We start from the raw sequence: 21257 nt of genomic DNA, 5'->3' as shown, positions 1-21257 counted from the left end.
AGATATTGATGGTACACATATTAAAATAATGAGGGCTATTTATGACAAAACTGCAGCCAACGTCACACTGAATGGGCAAAAACTGGAAGCATTCCCTTTGAAAACTAGCATAGGACAATGATGGTGTCTCTTATCACTTCTATTCAACATAGTATTGGAAGTTCTGGCTGGGGCAATCAGACAAGAGAAAGAAATAAAGGATATTCAATTAGGAAAAGAGGAAATCAAATTGTCTCTATTTGCAGATGACATGATTGTATATTAAGAAGACCCCAATATCTCAGCCTAAAATCTCCTTAAGCAATAAGCAACTTCAGCATAATCTCAGGATACAAAATCAATATGCAAAAATCACAAGCATTTCTACACACCAATAACAGACAAACAGAAAGCCAAATCATGAGTGAACTTCTATTCACAATTGCTACAAAGAGAATAGAATACCTAGGAATACAACTAATAAGGATCAAGGAAAACTACAAACCACTGCTTAAGGAAATAAGAGAGGACACAAACAGATGGAAAGACACTCCATGCTTACGGTTATGAAGAATCAGTATCATGAAAAATGGCCATACTGCCCAAAGAAATTTATAGATTCAATGCTATCCCCATCAAGCTACCATTGGCTTTCTTCACAGAATTGGAAAAAAAGAGAAAATCTTAAACTTCATATGGAACAAAAAAAGAGCCTGCATAGCCGAGACAATCATAAGCAAAAGATAATAATAATAATAATAATAATAATAATAATAATAAAGCTGAAAACCTCACACTACCTGAATTCAAACTACACTACAAGGCTACAGTAATCAAAATAGCATGGTACTGGTACCAAAACACAGGTATAGACCAATGGAACAGAACTAAGCCTCAGAAATAACGCCACACATCTGCAACCATCTGACTCTTGACAAAGCTGACAAAAACAAGCAATGGGGATAGTATTCCCAATTTAATAAATGGCATTAGGGAAACTGGCTAGCCATATGCAGAAAGCTGAAACTGGATCCCTTCCTTTCACCTTATACAAAAATTAACTCCAGATAGATTAAAGATTTAAACATGAGACCTAACACATAAAAGCCCTAGAAGAAAACCTAGGCAAAACCATTCAGGACATAGGCATGGGCAAAGACTTCGTGACTAAAACACTAAAAGCAATGGCAACAAAAGTCAAAATTGACAAATGGGATCTAATTAACCTAAAGAGCCTTTGCACAGCAAAAAACAAAAACAAAAAAACTATCATTAGAGTGAACCAGCAACCAACAGAACAGGAAAGATTTGTTGCAATCTACTCATCTGACAAAGGGCTAATATCCAGAATCTACAAAGTACTTAAATTTACCAGAAAAAAAGAAAACAGCTGGACTGCTGGGAAGATGGCCGACTAAGAACAACTCAGACTTCAGCTCCCAGTGAAAGTGCAGAGGGTGAGTGGATGTCGCATTTCTAGATGAATTTTTATTGCCCACAGACCAGGAGATTCCCAGGCAGAGGGGTTGCCAGCACCGCTGTTTCAGCCGGCAGGGCTGATTTGGCCTGCGGCTGCTTTGACTGTGCCCTGCCAGGAGGTTCTCTGTACAAAATCCACTGGTCTGGGAGCCCTCTTAGCTGGTGATTGGAGCCCTGAGATGGCAGAGTTGCCCTTTCATCTGAAATAGTGAGCCAGGCCAGGAGATTCCTAGGCAAAAAAACTGCTAGGAACCTCAGCACTGCTGTTTCAGCCAGCTCAGTGAGTGGCAGCACGGGAGATCCCAGTGCCTTTTCAACAGGCGACTGGAACACTGGGTCGTTCAACTGAAAAAAAAAAAAGAACTTGAGTCAAGGAGCCAGGTGATCAGGCTCGGTTGGTCCCACCCCCCACCTCCCACCACCAACAAAAACAGTAATTGAAAATGCTCTGGGTTGAGCATTTCACAGCAAGCACAGCTGAACCCGGGACGGTCCGGCTCTGTGGGGGAGGGGCGTTTGCCATTACTGAGACTTTCCACCACTACGAAGGCAGCCTGCCTTTGCAGAGGCAATCCGCTGTTGCTGAGGCAACCTGCCACTACAGAGAGAGTCTGCCATAACAGAGGCGGGGCCACCATTGCCGAGGCAGTTCTAACTATGCCCATATAAACAGAGCTGCAGGGAAGATCACATGGCAGCTGGGTGGAGCCCACAGCAGCTCAGCAAAGCCTCTGCAGGCAGACAGTGACTAGATGGGATGTTAGCTGGGCAGGGCAGCCCTGAAAGAAAAGACAAAAAGGGCAGCAGCACAACGGAAACCCATAAAGCCCTAACTCCCCGGGACAAAGCACCTGGGAACAAAAAGCGGTTTATGAGTTCAGCTGCAGCAGACCTAAACCTACCTGCCCAGCAGCTCTGAATGAACAACGGAGCTCACAGCTCAGGACTTGAGCCCCAATAAAAGACAGACTGTCTCCTCAAGTAGCTCCCTGACCCCCATAGATCCAAAGACTCACCTCATAAAGGAGAGAATGGACTGACAGTAGGCGAGCATCCTTCTGGGACAAAGATAGCAGAAGAGGACACTGGTAGCAACCCTTACTGGTCTGCAGCTGCTGCAGGTAATCTGCAGGCAAGCAAGACCTGGAGTGGACCTCAGTAGTCCTATAGCAGAGGGGTCAGACTGTTAGAAGGAAAGCTTAAAAAAAAAAAAAAAGAAGTAACTTCGGCATCCACAAACTGGAAGCTCACTCAGAGACCCAATCTGAAAGACAGTAACTACAAAGACAACAGGTGGATAAACCCACAAAGATGGGAAGAAACCAGCGCAAAAAGGATGAAAACTCCAGAAACAAGAACACTTCTCCTAAAAGGGAGCACAACTCCTCACCACCAAAGGAACAAGACTGGATGGAGAAGGAGTGTGATGAAATGACAGAATCAGGCTTCAGAAGGTGGGTAATAAGAAATTACAGCGAGCTAAAAGAACATGTTCTAACCCAATGCAAAGAAACTAAGAACCTTGAAAAAAGATTGGATGAAATACTAAAGCGAATGGACAACATAGAGAGGAATATAAGTGAATTGATGGAGCTGAAAAACACAACACGAGAACTTTGTGAAGCATGGACAAGTTTCAACAGCCGAATTGATCAAGCAGAAGAAAGGATATCAGAGGTCGAAGATCAGCTCAATGAAATAAAAGGAGAAGGCAAGAACAGAGAAAAAAGGGCAAAAAGGAATGAACAAAATCTTAAAGAAATGTGGGACTATGTGAAAAGAACTAATCTACATTTGATAGGTGTACCTGAATGTGATGAAGAGAATGAATCCAAGCTGGAAAATATTCTTCAGGATATTATCCAGGAAAACTTCCCCACCCTAGCAAGGCAGGCCAATATTCAAGTCCAGGAAATACAGAGAACAACACAAGGATATTCCTCAAGAAGAGCAACCCCAAGGCACATTTTCGTTAGATTCACCAGGGTTGAAATGAAAGAGAAAATGCTAAGGGCAGCCAGAGAGAAAGGTCGGGTTACCCACAAAGGGAAGCCCATTAGACTCACAGCAGATCTCTCAGCAGAAACCCTACAAGCCAGAAGAGAGTGGGGGCCAATATTCAACATCCTTAAAGAAAAGAACTTTCAACCCAGAATCTCCTGTCCAGCCAAACTAAGCTTCATAAGCGAAGGAAAAATAAAATCCTTTGCGAACAACCAAGCAATCAGAGATTTCATCACCACCAAACCTGCTCTACAAGAACTCCTGAAAGAGGCTCTACACATATAAAGGAACAACCAGTACCAGCCACTCCAAAAACACACCAAATGGTAAAAGAGCATCAACACAATCAAGAATCTGCATCAACTAACCAACAAAACAGCCAGGTAGCATCAAAATGACAGCATCAAATTCACACATAACAATACTATCCCTAAATGTCAATGGACTAAATGCCCCAATAAAAAGACACAGACTGGCAAATTGGATAAAAAGCCAAAACCCATCAGTGTGCTGAATCCAGGAAACCCATCTCACATAGAAGGATACACGAAGGCTCAAAATAAAGGGATGGAGGAAGATCTACCAAGCAAATGGAGAGCAAAAAAAAGGATGACTTGCAATTCTCATCTCTGATAAAATAGACTTTAAAGCAACAAAGATCAAAAGAGACAAAGAAGGACATTACATAATGGTAAAAGGATCACTGCCACAAGAGGAGCTAACGATCCTAAATATATACGCACCCAATACAGGAGCACTCAGATACATAAGGCAAGTTCTTAATGACTTACAAAAAGACTTAGACTCCCACACAATAATAGTGGGAGACTTTAACACCCCATTGTCAATATTAGACAGATCAACCAGACAGAAAATTAACAAGGATATCCAGGACCTGAACTCAAACCTGGAACAAGCAAACCTAATAGTAATTTACAGAACTCTCCACCCCACAGTGCAATTGAGTTAGAACTCAGAATGCAGAAACTAACTCAGAACCACACAGCTTCATGGAAACTGAACAACTTGCTCTTGAATGTTGACTGGATAAACAATGAAATGAAGGCAGAAATAAAGATGTTCTTTGAAACCAATGAGAATGAAGACACAACATACAAGAATCTCTGGGACACAATTAAAGCAGTCTCTAGAGGAAAATATATAGCAATAAGTGCCCACATGAGAAGCAAGAAGAGATCTAAAATTGAAACCCTAGCATCAAAATTGAAAGAGCTAGAGGAGCTAGATCAAAAAAACTCAAAGCCTAGCAGAAGACAAAAAATAACTAAGATCAGAGCAGAACTGAAGGAGATAGAGACACAAAAAACCCTTCAAAAAAATCAATAAATCCAGGAGCTGTTTTTTCAAAAAGATCAACAAAATAGACCACTATCCAGATTAATAAAAAAGAAAAGAGAGAATAACCAAATTGATGCAATAAAAAACAATAAAGGGATATCATCAAAGATTCCACAGAAATCCAAACCATCATCAGAGATTATTACAAACAACTCTGTGCACATAAACTAGTAAATCTGGAAGAAATGGATAAATTAAACCTGGAAGAAATGGATAAATTCCTGGACACCTGCATGCTCCCAAGCCTAAACCAGGAAGAAGTTGAAACCCTGAATAGACCAATAACAAGGTCTGAAGTTGAGGCAGCAATGAAGAGCCTACCACCCAAGAAAAGCCCAGGTCCAGATGGGTTCACAGCCAATTCTACCAGACATACAAAGAGGAGCTGGTACCATTCCTTCTGAAACTATCCCAGATAATCCAAAAAGAGGGAATCCTTCCCAAATCATTTTATGAGACAAACATCATCCTGATACCAAAACCCGGCAGAGACTCAACAAGAAAAGAAAACATTAGGCCAATATCCATGATGAACATAGATGCAAAAATCTTCAATAAAATAGTGGCAAGCCGACTGCAACAGAACATCAAAAAGCTTGTCCACCATGATCAAGTAGGATTCATCCCAGGGATGCAAGCAGGTTCAACATACGCAAGTCCATAAACGTAATTCACCACATAAACAGAACCAAAGACAAAAACCACATGATTATCTCAATTGATCCAGAGAAGGCCTTTGACAAAATTCAACAGCCCTTTATGCTAAAAACCCTCAATAAACTAGGTATTGATGGAATGTATCTCAAAATAATAAAAGCTATTTACTACAAACCCACAGCCAATATCATACTGAATGGGCAAAAACTGGAAGCATTCCCTTTGAAATCTGGCACTAGACAAGGATGCCCTCTCTCACCACTCCTATTCAATATAGTACTGGAAGTTCTAGCCAGAGCAATCAGGCAAGAAAAAGAAATAAAGGGTATTCAAATAGGAAAGGAGGAAATAAAATTGTCTCTATTTGCAGATGGCATGATTGTATATCTAGAAGACCCCATCGTCTCAGCCCAAAATCTCCTGAAACTGATAAACAACTTCAGCAAAGTCTCAGGATACAAAATCAACGTGCAAAAATCACAAGCATTCCTATGCACCAGTAACAGACTTAAAGAGAGCCAAATCAAGAACGAACTGCCATTCGCAATTGCTACAAAGAGACTAAAATACCTAGGAATACAACTAACAAGGAACGTAAAGGACCTCTTCAAGGAGAAATACAAGCCACTGCTCAACGAAATAAGAGAGGACACAAACAGATGGAGAAACATTCCATGTTCATGGTTAGGAAGAATCAACATCGTGAAAATGGCCATACTGCCCAAAGTAATTTACAGATTCAATGGTATCCCCATCAAGCTACCAATGACCTTCACAGAACTGGAAAAAACCACCTTAAACTTCATATGGAACCAAAAGAGAGCCCGCATAGCCAAGTCAATTCTAAGCAAAAAGAACAAAGCAGGAAGCATCACACTACCAGACTTCAAACTATACTACAAGGCTACAGTAATCAAAACAGCATGGTACTGGTACCAAAACAGAGATATAGATAAATGGAACAGAACAGAGGCCTCGGAGGAAACACAACATATCTACAACCATCTGATCTTTGACAAACCTGAAAAAAACAAGCAATGGGGAAAGGATTCCCTGTTTAATAAATGGTGTTGGGAAAAATGGCTAGCCATGTGCAGAAAGCAGAAACTGGACCCCTTCCTGACACCTTACACTGAAATTACCTCCAGATGGATTAAAGACTTAAACATAAGACCTAACATCATAAAAACCCTAGAAGAAAATCTAGGCAAAACCATTCAGGACATAGGCATAGGCAAGGACTTCATGACCAAAATGCCAAAAGCAATGGCAACAAAAGCCAAAAGAGAAAAATTGGACCTAATCAAACTCCACAGCTTCTGCACAGCAAAAGAAGCAGTCATTAGAACTAACTGGCAACCAACAGAATGGAAAAAAATTTTTGCAGTCTACCCGTTTGACAAGGGGCTGATATCCAGAATTTACAAAGAACTAAAACAGATCTACAAGAGAAAAGCAAACCAGCCCATTCAAAAGTGGGTGAAGGATACGAACAGACACTTTACAAAAGAAGACATACAAGAGGCCAACAAACATATGAAAAAATGCTCATCATCACTGGTCATTAGAGAAATGCAAATCAAAACTACATTGAGATACTATCTCACACCAGTTAGAATGGCGATCATTAAAAAATCTGGAGACAACAGATGCTGGAGAGGATGTGGAGAAATAGGAACACTTTTACACTGTTGGTGGGAGTGTAAATTAATTCAACCATTGTGGATGACAGTGGGGTGATTCCTCAATGACCTAAAAATAGAAATCCCATTTGACCCAGCAATCCCATTACTGGGTATATATCCAAAGGATTACAGATCATTCTACTACAAGGACACATGCACACGAATGTTCATTGCAGCACTGTTTACAATAGCAAAGACCTGGAACCAACCCAAATGCCCATTGATGATAGACTGGACAGGGAAAATGTGGTACATATGCACCATGGAATATTACGCAGCCATCAAAAACAATGAGTTCGTGTTCTTTGTAGGGACATGGATGAACCTGGAAACCATCATTCTCAGCAAACTGACACAAGAGCAGAAAATCAAACACCACATGTTCTCACTCATAGGCCGGTGTTGAACAATGAGAACACATGGACACAGGGAGGGGAGCGCTACACACTGGGGTCCGTTGGGGGGAAATGGCGGAGGGATGGGGGGTGAGGAGTTGGGGAGAGATAGCATTGGGAGAAATGTCAGATATAGGTGAGGGGAAGGAAGGCAGCAAATCACACTGCCATGTGTGTACCTATGTAACAATCTTGCATGTTCTTCATATGTACCCCAAAACCTAAATTGCAATTAAAAAAAATTAAAAGAAAAAAAGAAAAAAGAACACAACTCCATCAAAAAGTGGGCAAAGAATTTGAATGGACACTTTTCAAAAGAAGACATTTATGCAGTCAACAAACATATGAAAAAAAGCTCATCATCACTGGTCATTAGAGAAATGCAAATCAGAACCACACGGAGATATCATCTCATGCCAGTTAGAATGACAATAATTAAAAATCAGGAGACAACAGATGCTGGAGGGAATGTGGAGAAATAGGAACACTTTTACACTGTTGGTGTGAAATTACTTCAGTAAATTAGTTCAACCATTGTGAAAGACAGTGTGGCGATTCCTTGAGGATCTAGAAATAGAAATTCAATTTGACCCAGCAATCCCATTACTGGGTATATATCCAAATGATACAAATCATTCTATTATAAAGACACATGCACACATATGTTTATTGTGGCACTGTTCACAATTGCAAAGACTTTGAACCAACCCAAATGCTCACCAGTGATACACTGGATAAAGAAAATGTGGCACATATATGCCATGGAATACTATGCAGCCATAAAAAAGGATGAGTTCATGTCCTTTGCAGGGACATGGATAAAGTTGGAAACCATCATTCTCAGCAAACTGACATAAGAATAGAAAACCAAACACTGCATGTTCTCACTCATAATTGGGTGTAGAACATTGAGAACACATGGGCACAAGGAGGGGAACATCACACATTGGAACCTGTTGGGGAGTGGAGGACTAAGGGAGAGACATCAGGGGCTGGGGGAGATAGGGGAGGGATATTATTAGGAGAAATTCCTAACGTAGATGATGTGGTGACGGATGCAGCAAACCACCATGACACATATATTCCTATATAACAAACCTGCATATTCTTCACGTGTATCCTAGAACTTAAACTATAATTAAAAAATTTTTATTTTCCAATATTGTAAGCCATTTGGAAGAAAGCATATAAGATATGATTTGCACAAAAGTGGTTGCACTGTAGGAAAAAAAGAAGATGAAAAATGACTGCCTGTAGAAATAGGATTTAGTTGATAAAATTTTAATCCTGGGTTTTCATTATCTAAGGAAATCTATCAATATCTTTAGACATCAGTTTTTTATCTGTAAAATTATGAGAGCAGACTAATTTCTAATGTATGTTTTAGCTCTAAGATTCTAACGTGTCCATTTTCCCAATATCGATCCACTTAAACAATGCATTAATCTTTCATTTGGACCAATTCCCTACTTTGTTACAAGATACAATCCTTTCCCAAACAGGATAGTTCAGAAAATGAAGATTTATAATAGTAAAATGTCTATATCTAAAGTCATTAGGTCCTATTAAAAGTTTTCTAATTATAAAGTTTGTACAATGTTAAAATGTTTAATATCAAACAAAACAAAAACTATATATTCATTTAGAAACCTATATGTAAAGTCATGATTTTAACTAATACAGCATATTTGTCTATATTAAATTATGTTCTTCTAGATTCACCCTTAATTCCTTCACTTATTTTACAGATAGCGTAGATTCCTTCATTGTTTAGATATTATATTTTCATTTAAATTAATATTTAGCTTTGTGACAAGTGATTTCTAGAGATACCTCAAACATTTCAACTTACTCCGGATCGAGTTGGATGCTTTGTTACTCTTATTATGAAGGCTCCTGCAATGATAAACTGGATATAAAAACATATTTATAAATACTTATTGATAATGCTTGCCAATTTAGAATGTATTTTTAACAACTCTCTTGTAAGTCAATTATTTGAAGAATGCTAATTGTAGCAAAATATAAAGAAGTTTTAGTAGACAGGTTAGGACAAATTTACATCATGCAGTATTACAGTGGAAGGTAACAGTAGGGTCACTCATAACAGAAACATATAGGGGACAGTGTGCAGATTCACATTGTGGTAATATGCCAAAGACAGCCTACACAGTCCTGAACTGGGAACCAAGTTTGCTTTTATGTGTATGAGCTACATCATATATATCTCATTTGATTATTGTTTTTAATGCTATCTTTTCTAATGAGATGATGCCACTAATTATGATTACTATGTACATATCCAAATATGGAAAAAGTGGTTCAAGAGTCTATTCCACATCGTGATGGTACAAGACATGCAGTCTTTTTTATGAGATTGTAGTCATTATTAAGGTAATGGTAGAAATTCATGCCTTTGCCTTTGTTTTTTAAAACAGAGGTATTTCATGTTAGGAAGTCTATCTACTTCCAAGAAGTATAAAACTAGCATAAAACTATGCCATATTGTTTGAAGATGGGTTGCACAATTTTCTCAAAATATTCCTTGTCTTATTTGTTTTAGTGATAAAACACTAAAGATCCAAGTCAAAGGCTATTTTTGTCACACTATACACTATACATTGGAAGCCCAAACCTGAACCTTACAAACTGCCCATGGATAATTTTAAATCTATATGTTCAGCACTTCATTCCACAACAAAAGTTGAGATTTTTAAGGAGGTACACAGTGAAAGTAAGAGCTAGCTCAGAATATAAAGTGAAAATATCTTGTGAATTTTGAACCAAAGTGCTTTCTAATGAGATTATCTTTAGATTACCATGTGCTTTAAAAAATGCCATTCAAAGTTTAGGCTTAAGTGAGAAGTTTAGTTTTAAATTATATTTAATTTAAATTTTAGATAAGTTATCCTAGTGGTTAAATATACTATTTTTATAATGTGAATGGTTAAAAACTAAGGAAAATGCATCATTTATTTAGATTTTGTCTGAAAATCCACAATTTTTCTCCGTTTTCTCCCAAGGCAGTGCTTTGACATTTGTGAGCCAGTGAGTCATTTATCATTTATCACCTATAAACCAGTGTGTTATTTATGAGCCATGCATTCTTTATGAACCATGTATCATTTGGATTTTGTGTGAAAATTCAGTATTTTTCTGCAATTTTTTTCCCCAAGGCAATCAGTTGACACTTATAAGCTAGTATGTGTATAAAAGTGGGAAACCTCCTAGAGATCACTGCTTCTTCTAGTGATCACTTGTTGTCTCAGGGGGCAGCCATTTTGTATCCTACAGCCCTCATTCCTGTTAAGCCCACATCTGTTCCATGTATGTCTTGAGTGGTTTCCTTGCTCATTACTGCTATCCAACCATTCTTTCTCCTCCACCTTTGAGTCACATGTCAGGTTCTATCACTCACTATCCCTCATGATTTAAGTAATCTATTGACCCCTCAGCCATTCATCTTTTGGGATGAGGTGAAATTTTGACTCTCTCTTCAAGATGACTTAATCTTTGGTGATTTACACACACACACACACACACACACACACACACACACACACACACAATCTTCTGACATGGTTTGGCTCTGTGTCCCCACCCAAATCTCATCTTGTAGCTCCCATAATTCCTATGTGTTGTGGGTGGGACTCAGTGAAAGATAATTGAATCGTGGGTGTGGGTCTTTCCCATGGTATTCTTGTGATGATGAATAAGTCTTATGAGATCTGATGGTTTTAAAAATTGGAATTTCCCTGTACAAGTCCTCTCTCTTTGCCTGCTGTCATCCACGTAAGATATGACTTACTCCTCCTTGCTTTCTGCCATGATTGTGAGGCCTTCCCAGTCATGAGAAACTGTAAGTCCAATAAACCTCTATTGTAAATTGATCAGTCTCAGGCATGTCTTTATCAGTAGCATAAAAGTGGACTAATACACTAAATTGGTACCAGGAGTGGGTTGCTGCTGAAAAAGATACCAGAAAATGTGGAAGTGACTTTGGAACTGGGTAACAGGCAGACGAAACAGTTTGGACATATCAGAAGAAGTCAAGAAAATGTGCCAACGTTTGGAATTCCCTAGAGACTTGTTGAATGGCTTTAACCAAAATGCTGATAATGATATGAACAACAAAATCAAGGCTGAAGTGGTCTCAGATGGAGATGAGCAACTTGTTGAAAACTAGAGCAAATGTGACTCTTGTTATGATTCAGTAAAGAGACTGGTGACATTTTGCCCTAGAGATTTGTGGACTTTGAACTTGAGAGAGATGATTTAGGGTATCTGGCAGAAGAAATTTCTAAGTGCAAAGCATTTGAGAGGTGACTTGGGTGCTGTTAAAGGCAGTCAGTTTTATAAGGGAAGCAGAGCATAAAAGTTTAAAAAAAAATGCAGCCTGACAATGCCATAGAAAAGAAAAACCCATTTTCTGAGAGAATTTAACCTGGTTGCAGAAACTTGCATAAGTAATGAGGAACCCAACGTCAGTTCTCATGACAATGGGCAAAATGTCTCCAGGGCATGTCAGAGGTCTTCACAACAGCCCCTCCCATCACAGGTTCCAAGGCCTAGGAGGAAAAAGTGGTTTTGTGGGCCAGGCCCAGGGCTCCTGTGCTGTGTGCCCTAGGGACTTTGTGCCCTGCAACCCAGGTGCTTCAGCTTTGGCTGAAAGGAATCAATGTAGAGCTTGGGCCAGGGCTTCAGAGAATGCAAGCACCAGGTCTTGGCAGCTTCCATGTGGTGTTGAGCCTATGGGTACATAGAAGTCAAGAATTGAGGTTTGGGACCTCTGCCTAGATATCAAAGGATGTATGGAAGTGCCTGGATGCCCAGGCAGTAATTTGCTGCAAGGGTTGGGCCTTCATGGAGAACCTCTGCTAGGGCAGTGAAGAAGGGAAATGTAGAGTTGGAGCCACCACACTGAGTCCCTACTGGGGTACCGCCTAGTGGAGCTGTGATAAGAGGGCCATCAACCTCCAGACCCCAGAATGGTAGATCCTCTGACAGCTTGCATTCTGTGCTTGAAAAAGATGCAGACAACACCAGCCTGTGAAAGCCAGAAGAAGGGCTACACCATGCAAAGCTGCAGTGGCAGAGCTGCCCAAGGCCATGGGAGCCCACTTCTTTGATCAGCATGGCCTGGATGAGACATGGAATCAAAGGAGATCATTTTTGAACTTTAATATTTGACTGCCCCACTGGATTTTGGATTTTCATGGAGGCTGTAGCCTTTGTTTCAACCAATTTCTCCCATTTGGAACAGCTGTATTTATCTAGGCCTGTATCCCCATTGTATCAAGGAAGTAACTAACTTGTCTTTGATTTTATAGGCTCATGGGGGAGGGGACCTTGCCTTGTCTCAGCTGAGACTTTGGACTGTGGACTTTTGAGTTAATGTTGATGTAAGACTTTGGAGAACTGTTGGGAAGATTTGTGGAACTTCCCAACAAGTCCCAATAGAAGTTGAATGGTGGGAAGGCATGAATAGTTTTGAAATGTGAAGACATGAAATTTGAGAGGGGCCAGGAGCAGAAAAATTCCCATTTTTAAAACCATGATATCTTGTGAAAGTTATTCACTATCACAAGAACAGCACAGGAATGACTCACCCTTACCATGATTCAATTATCTTCCACTGGGTCCCTCCTATAACACGTGAGAATTATAGGAGCTACAAGATGAGATTTGGGTAGGGATGCAAAGCCAAACCATATCATCTTTCTAGTATCTTGGGCTTGTGGTTCTTGTTCTCTTTTCCAATCCCTGACTCCAAACTGTCTTAGTCACTTACTCCCATAAGGACATTCTCTTGTCTTTGTTGTACCTTTCACATCTTAATTTCAAGTATTCCACCTGATCACCACCTGCTATCTTTCTAGCTCATGTCCTCTACTATAAAAATTTGAACAACCCTTTGACCCCACCTGGATCTATAATCTGAGAACTTCAACTCTCTGTTAAATTCTTCTTTCCATCACTAACTTAAATTTCATGGCCAATCATTACAAACACTCCTTTATATCCACTTGCAACTCCTTTGCACCTTTCCTGTTTTATTATAGTTGCATGGCTAAACAAAAATCCTGATTGTTTTGCTCCTACTGCAGGTCTGCACTCATGCAGCTGACCATGGTCTCAGAAAGGCATACAACCCATATCTTGTTCCTAAACCTCAAGTGTGTCCTTAATGCTGTATGAAAATAAAACTATCTCTCCACAATCCATGTACTCTCTCACTTTTCCTTGATGATTATTTCACATTCTCTCTTTTTTCTTCAAACAACTGATTCACTTGCCCATTCTCAGTCTCAGTTGATGATCCTGCTTCCTAATTCACTGAGATATTTGAAGCTACTGGAAAACAAACAAAAAACTTCCACAAGCTTCCAACATCCTATTAAAGAAAACTGTCCTTTCTCTTTCTCTGCCTTTCCCTCCTGTTTTCATACTTTGAAACCATCTATAATTAGGCTGGATAATTCTTTATTGTGAGGGACTGTCTGAGGATCGCAGGCTATTTAGCAGCATCTTTTGCCCCTGCCCACCTGATACGCACCTCCAGCTGTGAAAATCCAAAATATCTCCAGACATTATACAATGTTCTCAGGGGCAAAATCGCCTCTAGCTGAGAACAACTGCCCTGGATGAACTTTCTATGCTCCTAGCTATTTGTGCACCAAAATTCATCAGGTCTTGCCTACACAAACACTTGTTTCCAATACCCACCCCTATTTACCCATAGCATCAATTTTCTTTCTTTTGGTTCAGTCCTCTCAACAAAGGATGATGCTGTTTCTTTCAACTGACAAAAAATAGTAAGCAAATCCTCTCTTGAGCCAAATTTCCCCAGCTATCACCCCATTTCTGTATGCCACATTACAGTAAAGTCCTTAAGGAAGTTGTCTATTTGCTGTCTGTAATTCCGCTTTTCCTATTATTTTCTTAAATCAATTCCTACCAGGCTTTTGCCTTACAATTCCACCAAAACTACATGTAAAATTTACTACTGACCTCCATATTGCTAAATCCAATGGTCAATTCGTAGTCGTCATTTTATTTGACAAAACAACAAAATATAATACAGTTGATCCTTCCTCACTTCTTCTAACAAAATCTTCACTTGGCTTCCAGGGTGCCATACTCTCCAGGTTTTCCTCCTACCTAATGGCTGTCTAGAAACCACAGGAGAGTGTCAGTAATGAAAAATTTAGAAAATGAGTATTGACTCACTGGGTGAGGAGACTAAAGTGAAGATTGTAAATATGCAAGTTAATCATTCTAATGGATATTATAGTTAAGATTCTTTGTCTTTCACATATCTAGAGACAAACTACTTTATGGTTGGCATTATTTACTCCTGTATCCATATCTCTTGAAACAGCACTTTGTAAATTAAAGGTGCTCAATATATATTTGCTGAAAAAAGGAATCTGACTTTGAATAAATTATCAACATGGGATTCAGTTATATAATTCTCCTGAAAACCTTGTTTATAAATTGTTCCCTATCTTCTACTATTGGCATGATTATTTATTGTATGATTTAAAAAATGTATAGGTATTCTACTCACGAAAGTTCCCCATAAAGTACATCCTGTTTTGTAAGTTATAGGCTCATATGTTCCAAAGACTCCTTTAATTTGTCCCATATACAAAACCAATAGGAAGTACCACATGAAAACATGAAAGACACCAATCATAATCTGGATAGCCTGTGAGAAGAGAATGCTATTAGTACCAAAATAATGTAATTTAAAACACAATTCCAATAAGTGTTAACTATAAGAAGCATTTAGCACCTTTGCAAATACAACAGTAAAACAGCAATGCACCAATGTACTTAACGATGTATTTCCTGGATTGATTATCCCAGAAAGAAGGACCAAATCAGGGACTGAGATTTACCAAATAGGAATCGGTCATACTAGCTCTGGCCAATTCTCTTGTAAGTTAACAGTTTGATTAGATCACTGTCTATTCTCCCTACCTATCAAATAATGGCACAAGAGAAGAATACTGGGGGTGCTTCAGAGAAAATATGGTTACTAATCTACTAGGATGCAGGAAGCCATAAATCCAACATTTTCTTGTACATTAGTAATTAATTAAAGACGAATAACTTTTTGAATCTTAGAAAGGCTTGATTTATCTTTTCATTCAAGGAGCACTTGGTATGAATTTTTTTACAGATACACAGAGACATAATCCAACACAGCAATGCAGAAAATATCCAAAATGGACTTGCTTGAACTTGGTTTTTCCATTGGATAGGGGAAGGAGTACAAATAGGGGAGAATTATTACTCAACTCTAATTTGTAAGAAGATAATGATAATCCCAGTAAATTTATTTCTGAATTTATATGTGAACTGATATTTCATATACTTGATCACATTTTTAATTACTCTTCAAAAGTGACAGAGGATACATAAATTTTATTTTCATATAAATTTTAACAGGAAGCTATTTAATGTTTTAAGAGTTCTAGCTCTTTGCAAAGCAGGCAATCTATGAAACATGCATGTGCAATTGGCTAATTCTAAAAATATATTTTAGAGAAGTTTATTTTTTTTAAAGGAAAGGCCTCTATTTTAGTAACGATCATGCATTTTTATAGATTTAGAATATAAAGTTTCCCCTTGCATCCAATTTGCAAGAATGGTAATATTTCCAGGAGTTCTTTGGATTTGACTGGAGAAATATTCCCCACTAGACTGCAAAATCCTACAGGGCCTGGAGTTTGTTTCTCTTGTTGTTTTATCACCAACCTCTCATATGGTACCCAGAATAGAGAAGGCATCCGGCAAATAAGTCTTATGTAAGCATACTGGTATCAAGAATAGTGATTCCATGTGACTTTCCCAACTGCCAAAAAAAGTAAGTGGGCTTGAAAAATACTATCTCTTTTTATATGATTGACTATTGTTTTATATAAAACTATGAAATATCTAATTAGCCAAAATTTGTAAAGAATTGCCAGTGTATGGAGAAGGAAAAGATAGGTTTTCTTATTTTAAAATGATTCTTAATCTAGAGCCAATATGAATTCCAGGAGATCAGACTCCCCTACCCACTGCTCCCAAGAAAAAAATGTGAAGGACTGTGACATGTACATAATCCTGGGAAGAAGATTCAGAGCTTTCATTCTATGCCAAAATGGTCTGTGACCCCAAAGAGGTTAAGAACCTCTGCTGAATAGTTGAGAAGACTTAGATAATTGATCTACACAACATTCAAATTCAGAGGAAAAGTTCACATCAGTGGAAAAGTTTTCTCCCCTTTGGATGTGAAAAAGCATGATCCACATAATTTCTTGGTGTTTATTAAGAAAGCTAAACTGTAATTCACGTTTATAAATTAATAGACAACTTTATAATCATCCTACTGTATAGATGTAAGTACAGTACTCTCTTTTTTCCTTTTAAACCTTACTTTGATTTCTCTATTATCCTGTGTGTGCTGGTTTAGTCTGTACACTTATATCTCAGCACATATTTGTTTATGAAGGAACATGAGATCAGTCAAAATTTGTAGAAGACAATCAACAATAAACTTTTACCCTTTTGATTTAAACAGTTCTGTCCTTCTTCAGATCCAAGATATCCTTTTAAAAAAAGAAATCGTTACTGATCTTGAATTTAGTCAGTCAAAATGTAATCTTACCCCTAAAACGAGAGAATCTGCTGTTGAGATTTTTGAATTAACACAGGCCATACTGCCAGCATTTCCTCTAGATGATCTTCTCTCTAGCCTTTGGTGATATCTTTATTAGCAAACTTCTACAGAACAATACAAAGCACATACACACGATTTTCTTAGAATAAAATACATAAGTTTGATTCTTCTCTTGTAATTCGGCCACCATCTCCCCAAATTCAGAAGCAATAGCTTTCTTTTTTCTATGCCTTAATATTAGAGGCATCAACTTTCATCCACCTGTTCTGAATAACAGCCTCTGCAACTGAAAAGCCTTTCTCTATGACTAAAACATATCAGCATTTTATAGATATGATCACTGAGTAGTAAATAGTGCCTACTGTTTACAGAGCAAACAGTAACAGAGATGATAAAGTATAAAGAATATCTAGGGAATAGTATTAGAGAATTTTCAGTAAAACTTTCAACAATTCATTTGTAATTCATAATCAATTCAATGTGATTCATAGTGCCATATTTGCATTTTCAAAACCAAGTTCTTGTACTTAAACTCACCAAGTATGTGAGCTTGTGTTTTTTTTTTTCTGACACATACCTGGTACCCAGTTCTTTCTATACGAAAAGAATCTTTTGTTCTATCAGACAACTTATTAAAGTTGCTCCCACAATGTTAATGTATTTCCTGGTCTTTTTTCCCCCTGTTATCCTTACATTTCTCTCAGTTGTTCAGATCATCTCCAAATTTATATTAAGATTAAAAACCTGGCTAATAATTATATCCCTTTGTGGATTTTATTTATTTTTAGATATGGAATTCTATATCACTAGTACGTTCTGCTTACATAGGTCAATAACTTGAGTTATGCCACCTGACTAACATGATCTTAAAATCTGAGGCTTGATCTTTTCAGTAAGGAGGGAATTTGGCCAATTGAACTCTCATTCTCTGTAGTATTAAAATCTCATGACTTAATTATTTCAATAAGCCTTTCTTTTCTAAAATTTGTTTTCTCAATGTCTCTTAATGCTACAGAGACAGAAAAAACTAGTTAGGAATACAGATTAGTTATAGCAAAAGAGAGAAAACAATATGTTATTAACTAAAATAAGCTTTATACGTTCAAACACTATCTTTGAAAAATAACAGTGTTTAGAAGTGATTAAAAGCCATAAAATTACAGAATCCACATAGAATAATAAAGAACAGCATGTCTACATTGCTATTATTTGCCACTTTACAGAAAACAAAATAAAAATAAGCCCTTTCATTTATAAGTAGGCCCTCTTTTAGGTTTGAGTCAACCAATTGTGGATCAAAATATTAAAAGGAATATGCCAATAAAAATACAAATAAAATAGTCAAAGCGGTATAGCAACTATTTACATAGCCTTTGCATTGTATTCGATATTAACTAGAGATGATTTAAAGTATAGGCGATTTGCATGTTACATGCAAATCTACACCACTTTACAATTGGGTCTAGAGCACCCTTTGATGTTGATATCTGCCCAGTAGACACGGAGGGATGACTGTATAGAAAATTCTTTTCAGTTTAGTTGTTAACAGTGGAAGCACCACGAAGTGACTTGGGGAGGAGAATATCTGGCCTCAGTGTAATCTCTATCATGCCTCTACCCAAACCATGCCAGGTTTGGTATTCCTAAAAAATACCAATCAGAGAAAGAAAGTGGGGGTGTTTAAAATTCTCAGGTTAATTGATGAAAAAAAAAAAACTAAGAAATACTACAACATATTCCTGCAATAACTGATGGTTGGAATTCTTTTCGTTTTTTAAATCAGTCTGTGTTTGTGTATTGTAAACTCAGTTAAGCGTACCATTATTTGTAAAAATAAATAAATACATCATTTATTTGTTTTTATTTTTGAGTGATCTTGAATAAAATCACTAATTTATTTAAAATCACTTAAGTCACTAATCCAAAAGCAGCTGAGGGATGAGTCCCCTAACCCTTACTCCCAAACTCATTCTTATCCCCTAAACTTGCTTTATGTAGAAATTCTGAAATAGTCGCAGAAAGCTCCTATCTGGAAACCATTCTCTATCTTTAGCATCTAATTTAGCAGGGGGTGCAACCCCTCGGCGCCTTCAGAATTAAGTCTAAATTATTTAGCAGGGCATGTAAATAAAGCCTGTCGCGAACGGCTCCCTGCCCACCTTCTCAACCTCATCCTGGTCATTCCTACTCTGACCCACAAGCCCGTTAGATGCCCCACTCCGTGTTCCTCTAACATTCGGACCTAAGTCCTATCACAGTGTATTCTTTCGATTTTCAGCATTGGCTTCCAAGTCAATGGGGGCTCCCAGAAGTCAAGGAATTCATTTTGGTGTGTTCAAGGACAGTCTTGGGCTGGAACCCAGATACTCAATATTGGATCAAAACAAGAATGGGGCGTGGGGTTGGTGGTGGTGGTGGGGGGGTGTTGTTAAGACCCAGACTCTGATGAGGGAGGGAGAAGATGACAAGAGAACAGGGAGGCTGTGGGGAGAGGAGCACCGTGATCAGCCTCCATGCCCCTTTATGGCTTTTGACACGAAACCACTCCAGCAAAGCGACATCACTACCTTGCATTTTACTTGTTGAAGGTCCCAAGGAGTTTCGGGTGGGGGGCGCTCGTCCAGCACCCAGTTCGGGTTCTCACGCCAGTGCCTGGGCCTAGATGAAGAGGAAGATCCCCGCTGGCAGCCGCTCAGCGCCAGGTCGCCAGACCCCGCTGAGCGACCATCACAGGGATAGACCGGAGCCCAGGACCAAGCCCACCCTCAGGCTCCTCAGCAGGTGACGGTCTCCAATGGCAACGGCGTGCTCCTACTGCGCCTGCGCACCCGCCTAGGACCCGCAGGGGCGGAGGGAGTGTGTGTGCGCAGACTCACTAGGGGCCTGGCAGCCACGTGGTCAGACAACCGGTCAACTACTGTTTGGTGTCTCTAGGAATGGTTTCTCCAAACATCTATTCTGAGATTGCCCATATTGGTGGATTTCTTATACACACACCTGCTGCACAGGGACCAGGATCACTGAGGAAAAGTCCGCCCTTCACATTTTTTGTCTTCAAAGAAAACTTTTGACCAGAAGTGCACTTTGGAAGGTGCACTTTTGAATGAAGCGGCTGAGTCAATGGCTCGTTTTGTTTTTCTTTAAACGTAAGAGACCAAAGAAGGAAGTTAGCGACGAGAGTAATGCTTAAGGAAACACCAGAATGACTTTTTGATCAACTTGCTGAGGTGGGTTTACCTTTTAGGTGATACATGGTGTTAGTTTTCTATTTGAGTAGTTAAAACAGTGTTTATGAAGAGGTGCGTTAGCTGAGGAGTACAGACCATCCTGTTAGGCAGCTGTGAGTACTTAGGCGTTTAAAGTATCTGGAGAACAGCTCCTCAATGCGATTTCTCATTTATTCATGGAAAATTTAGATTGGCATTGTGGAAAAATTAATCCAGCTTGGAATGCAAATTTTTAGTGAATGATGTAAAACATGCAGAAAATGAGACAGGTTTTTCTTTGATAAGGAAATTTTCTGTGCTTCCAACACCTTTATTTGCTAAATCATGAGTATGTCTAAAAGCCGTCAAGATCTTTTATAGCCTGAAAAATCAACTGTAAACTGGGAAACTTTATTTTTAGTCTCACAGCTACCTCCTTTACATTGAGACTCCAAAGTCCCCTCAAATCAAAGAAAAACAAAAAGCCCAGGCTCATTTTGTATTGGTCAGTATGTCATTGAAGGTAATAGTTTTATTCTTAAGTAATATATCACTTCATTTTCTAACATTATTATTATTTTGTGAATTTCTTGTCTATGAACATTGTCTTGTCTATAAATATTGTCTGATAATATTAAGCATTCTCTTTTCTGTAGAAAGAGGAATCGTGTCTTCAACCTCAGGGTTATGGATTTTTTTTTAAGAATCCATAGTAGAAAGAGCCAGCTCTGATGAGATGGACCCCCATTGTAACTTGCTGCCAAGATTGATGGATTATTTGTGAGAGAAGTGACATGTTTCTTCATTTAGGGCTTGGCCA

General features: G+C 38.6%; 1 protein-coding gene across 3 annotated transcripts in view; it reads right to left on the bottom strand.

Moving 5' to 3' along the window:
• Positions 1-20017, bottom strand: part of MS4A13 (membrane spanning 4-domains A13) — a 34041-nt gene extending 14024 nt beyond the window's left edge. For 2 of the 3 annotated variants that reach the window (XM_003920183.3, XM_010335223.3), the window contains exons 1-4: positions 19799-20017; positions 17220-17335; positions 15129-15269; positions 9411-9467 (exon numbers count right to left, since the gene is read on the bottom strand). In XM_003920183.3, the coding sequence (XP_003920232.3) occupies positions 9411-9467; positions 15129-15269; positions 17220-17270 (249 nt within the window). In that variant the 5' untranslated portion in view covers positions 17271-17335; positions 19799-20017. The remainder of the gene's footprint in view (positions 1-9410; positions 9468-15128; positions 15270-17219; positions 17336-19798) is intronic. The other variant, XM_010335227.3, reaches the window with a different exon arrangement.
• Between the last annotated feature and the right edge of the window lie 1240 nt (positions 20018-21257).

The sequence above is a fragment of the Saimiri boliviensis genome, chromosome 6 (assembly GCF_048565385.1).
Source record: "Saimiri boliviensis isolate mSaiBol1 chromosome 6, mSaiBol1.pri, whole genome shotgun sequence".
In the NCBI taxonomy this organism is placed as follows: Eukaryota; Metazoa; Chordata; class Mammalia; order Primates; family Cebidae; genus Saimiri; species Saimiri boliviensis.
The sequence above is the reverse complement of the archived record's forward strand: the minus strand, read 5'-3'. Positions and strand labels throughout refer to the sequence as shown.